General features: G+C 36.8%; 1 protein-coding gene across 2 annotated transcripts in view; it reads right to left on the bottom strand.

Moving 5' to 3' along the window:
• Positions 1-328: 328 nt before the first annotated feature.
• alkal1 (ALK and LTK ligand 1) overlaps positions 329-6944 on the bottom strand; it is a 53326-nt gene continuing 46710 nt past the window's right edge. Inside the window, exons 3-6 of one of the 2 annotated variants that reach the window (XM_008116213.3) lie at positions 5504-5557; positions 4785-4865; positions 2592-2668; positions 329-1001 (exon numbers count right to left, since the gene is read on the bottom strand). In XM_008116213.3, coding sequence (XP_008114420.2) covers positions 2604-2668; positions 4785-4865; positions 5504-5557 — 200 coding nt within the window. In that variant the 3' untranslated portion in view covers positions 329-1001; positions 2592-2603. Of the gene's footprint in view, positions 1002-2591; positions 2669-4784; positions 4866-5503; positions 5558-6944 lie in introns of those variants that run through there. The other variant, XR_010005987.1, reaches the window with a different exon arrangement.

Genomic DNA, 6944 nt, shown 5'->3' with positions numbered 1-6944 from the left:
TGATGTTGTTGTTGGTTTTCTTAAATGGAATACCAATTGTTATTGCTTTGCTTTTATTGCCTTTGTTAGCAGCAGAAGGCAACTGAGCAGCCAGTTATCCCAGCAACGGACTTGAATGAAGAGGTTTTCACTCAGGTCTGCCAAAGGGAGCCAATAAGACTGAAGTCCTGGGAAGGAGACAGCCAGGGAAATGACGAGCAGAGGAGTGCCCGCAGCCATAATCTCCCTGCCCAGTAAATCAGAAAGGGCTTTTTTCTATAGATGTGCTTCTAAATTGTATTGATGAATTATCTCCAGTTCATTCAAAGTCTCAATAAATACATCAAAATAATGGTATATTTAGATTTTATTCCACCCAAACTGCATTGCAGCCTTCCAGTCTTTTATATTTACATTATTTGCAACTCTTTCCATAAATGCCAGTACAAGCGCAACTGATGATAATTCAGAACAGCTTTACAAATGTTCTCCAAAGCAATGTGCATTTCTGAGCATTTTGTTCTGATGTGCAATAATATATATACTATATAGGCATATATATTATCAAAGCTTCATAATATATTTTCCACTGCAAGTAAAACATCCCTCTTGCAGCGTATTCAGATTTCAGTTACACAGATTTCTGCATTTCAAGTTAGTGCAAATAATGAAAGTAAGAGCCTGAGCAAAATGGTGTACATGTAATGAAACCAGAGAACAGCAAACACTAACCAACTCCCTGCATATAATTATTACACTTAAGTAGTATATTATTAGTAGTCTTTATATACAACATATTTAAATAAATTGGCTTATTTGAGCTATAGGCAACATATTTACAAATACAAATAAAATATGTACTTTCACGCAAACTTGGAATGTCCAACATGTATGAAAATAAAATGCTTCTAGTAACAAAATGAGGCTGCAAATCAAAAAAAATGTAGTCTCTCCTCTACTGTCTTGGGATTGAATTCAAGGCACTTTCTCGGCAAACCAGAGTTCAGTCTTAGCAGGAACATCTGAAAGGAAAATAATTGTGCTGTAGTTAGTTTTACAGTTATTCAATATTGGTATTTTTAGTTTAAATCCAAAGCATTTATAAAATCATGCTTGCTAAACATTTTTGAAAGCTCTCAAAGTTTTACTACAACCCCTTTCCAGCTTTATATTAACTGTTATGTGAGTACAAAGATGGCAAAATGACACTAAACATTTCTATGCTCTGCCCTAAACTAAGCTCCCACAACTTCCGCTGAAGGCCAGAGCAAAGCCGATACAAATGTATACACACTAGATACTCTCCAGACATCTTGAGAACATAAAAAGCAAAGCTCCAGTTTATACAAAAAGTACATATAGACTTGCTATCATGACCGCACTCCCCTGTGTTTATTTATTAAAAGAGTCTGTGTCTTTTAAATGTTAGTGCCTCATTTCCTAATACATGTAACATAATGTTACAGCAAAGTTTCAGGATCTGAAAAATTTGAGAGTAACCTATTTTGCAGTTTAAAGTATTTGTGTAAAACTGAAACTATGCCTGCATTTTAGACTTCTCCATGGTCCTGAAATGAATGCAAAAGAAACCATGGTAAGAATCCCCTGAAAGAAGTGATAGTGCAAAAACATTTCAGCTATTTCAAACAGCTGTTCTAAATGAAGTTTGCCAGCTGCAGTCATATTAGAAACAGCTTTGAACATAAGCCATGGGTAAAAGATGAAGCAAACAAATCCAGGGCTAGGGACTGGCTATATGCACTCCAACTCACCTCTCCCTGTCTTGCCCTTCAGTGCTAGTATTGTTGGAATTAATGCAGAGGTATGCTGCTTTGTGGCAGCACAAAACTGATGAGACAATCCACACAATTACAGCTTAAAGTTATACATCAGAGTGAGAGGGTAGAGAATGGAGACCTTGGCATACACATTTTTACTGGAGATGTCTATAGCAGAAGGAAGGACTCAAACTGTGTCAGCCTTCCAAACTTTCCAAATCTCCCCCTTCTTCATCTCTGATCTCTTTTTGCCATCATGTTTTACTAATGAGCTTTCCTTAAGACCCACATTTTCCCCAAAACAAGGACTCGAGGAAGATTAAAATGTTGTGTTTTGTGTAATTCAATAAATGTGTTTAATGGTTTCATTGCTTTTTATATTTATGTTTAATGTTAATTCTATTTTGACCCACACATTCTTGTGTTTTTTTTCCATGTTAGCTGCATTGAATTTCCTTCAGTAGAGAAAAAGCAGAATATAAAAGCTACTACTACTATTAATAATGAGAAGAATAATATACAAAAAACAAATGCATTTAAAATCATATGCAGATTTTGAAAAACAAAAATAGCCCTTTATCATTACAGTAAAAAGGCTACAAATAATTAATTTGGAAACACTGAGTTATACATTGGAATGAAATAACAGAACACTGAATGCAGATAATCCAACATATTTGAAAGAAAGAAAGAAAGAAAGAAAGAAAGAAAGAAAGAAAGAAAGAAAGAAAGACAGAATTTGTACATGATTTCATTATTGTTTGCCTCCTATAAAAATAACTTAATAGGATCAAACTAGCCATTACGTTACAAAACATTAGAAAGAATACTTACATAACAGGCCTCTTATGGCTGCGTACACAGTGGACTCATTGCTAACCTTGTCAGCAACCTTGCACACCTTTTAAAATCTATTTAAAGCCACAGAAACAAAGTAGTTAAGGGTCGTCTATTCAAAAAGAAATAATTTCCAGCAAAAATGTAAGTAAATACATTATTAACTGCATAGTATAGATTTTCATTTTTTAAAAAAACTGTATATAAACTACAGTGTAATACCAATAGGTTATTTTATCTTTGTTTTCCAGTGCAAAATTTCCAGTCATTATAGTTGAAACACAAGGCTGGGCTCCAATAGATTTGCTTTTTGTTCCCCTAATGGGGCTGGGATATCTCCAAAGCCTCAGGAACAGGCATGGGCAAACTTCAGCCCTCCAGTTGTTTTGGACTCCAACTCCCAGAAATCCCAGCCAGCTTACCAGGCATTAGTAATTGTGGAAGTTGAAGTCCAAAACACGTAGAGAGCTAAAGTTTGCCCATGCCTGCTCTGGAATCTACTGCCACGTTTGAAAGCACTTCAAAGATGCAAATGATTATTTTTTATTAACAACATACCAAGCTGAATAAGAATTTTGAAACATCAGTTTACACTGCATAATATATTCTTATGTTGGAATTTATTATGCAGTGTAAACTGATGCTTCAAGTATTGACAATACTTGAAGTACTGATCATAAAGATTAGCAGTGCAATTCTATAAGCATCTCCTCCAAAATAGAGGTGGCTCTTTCACCAGTGACTCTGAAGCTTCTAGGCATATGACTACTTTCCAGGAGAAAACTGCTGCTCAGTGATTTCAAAATTCACTCTGTCTTGAAGAAACAGTTACATATAGAGGAACTGACTCAACTGATAAACATTTTAAACTAGAGTCATGAAGAAACAGGAGTGAGGATGACAAAAATTACCCACATAGCTATGCATGACCAATACTTTGTACTTTGATGATTAAATGCTCATTTTCTTTTACCTAGGCCGACTGTAAAACTAATGAGACAACTGCTGTTTCAGAATCCAAGATGGCAGCACTGCCATTTTCCTATGCAGGAAATGAATAAAGCAAGAAGCAGAAAGAGTAGAGGGGATCAATGTTTTTTAGTTTCTCCCAGGGCAAATTAAGCTCTTTCCTTTCATCACTCTACTCGAAAAAGGGGATGGTTTCTTTTTTGATAAAAAGAACTCACTATGACCTGTGGAGAAGTAAACCCAGTGTTTTGGGTTGATTTTTTGACTAAAATGTCTAGATATATACATGAGTATATATGGTAAGTACGCTGCTGCTTGAACTGGAAAAACCAGTGGAACTCTGCTAGTGCACCTTTTTCCACCACTAATATTACAAATTTCAAATTAAAATTGCCTCATCCTATAGCAGTGGTGGTGAATTCTTTGGGATGCATGCCAGAAGCAGCACGCATCAATCTCCTGGCACACACACCCTTGCCCGGCCCCTGCTCATCATCCCTCCCCGCTTGCTCACCCATTTGCCTGCCCCCCTTGCTTGCTCGCCTGCCACCCACTTGCCCATTCGTCTGCTCCCTTGCTTGCTTGCCAACTCACTCATGCACCCGCCCCTGCTTGCTTGCCTGCTTGCCCCGCTCACTTGTTTGCCTGCCCCCACAACTCACTTGCCCACCCCTCACACCTCCCCAGGCTCACCTATTCCACTTGCCCACCCCACTCACCACCCTCCGCTCTCCCCCTGTGGTGTTTGTTTTGCTATCTGTGCTCCTGTTCAGAAGATTTCACCTCAATTTCTGTCCCTGTGATAACTGGATTTTGAAAAAAATGGCTTGTTGCTGAAACAAAGATTGGTGAAAAAGCTTTGGTGGAGACACATTTTCCCCATGATAATATTTCTTTCAGAAGTGAATTTCCCTTCCGAGGGGAAGATTTCTCTCACTTCCTATTATCTCACCCCATTCTTAATTATGAGTCACTTGTAAGTCGGATGTTTTCAACTAGGGTACTGCCTGTACAGCAATAAAATGAAATTAGTTTGATTACTTGAACTCCTCTGTTACCACCACTACATGCTTGAAGGAAAACTGAATTCTGGGAGTACTGGGAATATTTGAAACCCATGTTCAACTAGGACCAAGAGAAATAGTCTGATGCTAAGAACTGGCCATCCCAAATTAAAGACAAACAGGCAAAAACATATGTAAGATTTTAGCTATAACTTACAGGCTGGTGTTGAGCAATCCCGTGTATTGTGATATAGTCGGTGGAAATGCTTACTACATTCAGCTGAAAAGGTAACTCGACCTGTAAAAATAAAACATTTAATTCTGATTAATGTTATTTTAACACCATTGTGAACTAGTTAATGTGAGTTGTAATTTTTAGTAGCTCACATTTGCTTCAAATCTAATAGATTGCACCCAAATTCATCACAGAACAAAGCTATTTGATTTCAATGCATATATTCTAAAAATGACTAAATTAGATTCAACCCAATATGTTTTTTAAAAAATCTCTCAATGCAATTGTAATTAATACTCTCATATTATTAGAACTCGAGCTACTGAAATAATAAAAAGGCAGAAATTGTGCTTATTTTTTTAAAATCTATTTTATTATAGAAGCATTTTATGCCTATTCTTTTGCTCCACTTAACTTTTCTAATCCATTAATAGAAAACAGTCAGAAATGCTTAGGAAAATTCAATTGATGGCAATTAGTTGTCAACAGATTAGAGGCTTGGGGCAGGATTGTAATTGCTTTGTGTCTCCTAAGGGTCTCATTAGAAATGTAACCTCCTGGAATGTGGCCGGGAAAATTAGCTAGGAAAAAATGAGAGCAGGATGGACTTTCTCCAATGAGAGAAGAGGCACAAATGCTTTCATTGATATGAGCAGAATCTGCAAATGATTAAACAAACAGTTCCCTTTGATTATTCTTACCTGTAAAGTGTTTTATGAACTTGTCTTTTAAGTTGGGTTCTCTTGGAAATACCTCTGTGAAAAAAGGGATGTTTATTTAAAGACCATAGCATGCCCAGTATACGTATCTGTTAGATATATGCCAAACATCTGTTTTATTAGTAACAAAATATGTTTTTTCATAACACACATCAAAATTAAAATCAATACAAAACAAAAGTAAAGGTCAAAAGGATAACTATACATAGATATATCAGACAGGTAATGAATGCAGTCTAAAGAAACACGCTGTCCTGCAAATGCAGAAGCTCTCCTACGCATCTGTAAGTCTTTCCACTCCCCAGGAAGGGCCTGTCATGTACACATATTCATTTAAGTGCATAAATATAAGCCTTCCATATAAGTGATGCCATTGCACATGTTTCAAGGAGCCCATGTGGTAGGAGATGCAGAGGTGAATTCAAAGTCACACAAACACAACATGACTTCTTCCTCCTACAGCGTACATCCAGAAAATCTGCTCCAGAAGGTTTCCTAGGAGTATCAAATAACAGAAAATCCTTTTGCAAATAGCAGTTTAAAAAAGTATGGCCTCTACAACCCTCTACTTTATGCTGCAAAAAAAAGGTATCACTGGCACAATTGTATAGAAGCAAGTACAGTATTTAAGAAATGGCTTTATGTCAGTTCTATATGTTAGTTCTGTGCCTTCAAGTGTTTTCCAACCTATGGTGACCCTAAGACAAACCTGGCGTTTCCCTGGCAAGATGAACTCAGAAGCGGGTTGTTACTGCCTTCACCTGAGGCTGAGAGAGTGCGATTTTCCCAAAGTCACCCAGTGGGTTTCATGGCTGAACAAGGATTTGGACTCTAGTGTGCAGAACCATAGTACAATGTTCAAACCACTGTCTCTCTTTTGTGTTGCCATTTTAACTTTTTTTTGCAACAACATTGAAATGGCTGCTTGAACCTATTTTCATGCTTTCAGAATACAACACCACAACCTGAACAAAAACCATAAAGCACGTGTGACAAAAACATTTATGGGAAACTATTGAAGACTCATTCATTATTGCATTTAACCATAATTCCTATCGATATACAAAGAATGGCCAAAGAAAAGCAAGACCTTATTTTTATACCAGGCAGAAAACATGTAAAGATGTGATTGAACAATGCATATGCTTTTCATTTGTATAGGCTTTATGGATCCACAGGCTTGTGAAATCAGATGGATTCGCATTATATAAGCAAGAGTTCCACCCCTACTATAATCCCAGATAATAATCATAAGTAATCTTCTTTACTAGGGATTTGTTTCTTATTGCCAGCAGAATCTTTCAACTTGTATACCTATTCTTCTTTAGCAAATTAAGCATTATAGAACAAATACTGTCCTTTGCTTCAAAGGTGTCAGTAGGTATGAAAACCCAGTCAGAGAGCTCATCTAATTACCTGCTAC

This window comes from Anolis carolinensis, chromosome 4 (assembly GCF_035594765.1).
Source record: "Anolis carolinensis isolate JA03-04 chromosome 4, rAnoCar3.1.pri, whole genome shotgun sequence".
NCBI classification, from domain to species: Eukaryota; Metazoa; Chordata; class Lepidosauria; order Squamata; family Dactyloidae; genus Anolis; species Anolis carolinensis.
The sequence above is the reverse complement of the archived record's forward strand: the minus strand, read 5'-3'. Positions and strand labels throughout refer to the sequence as shown.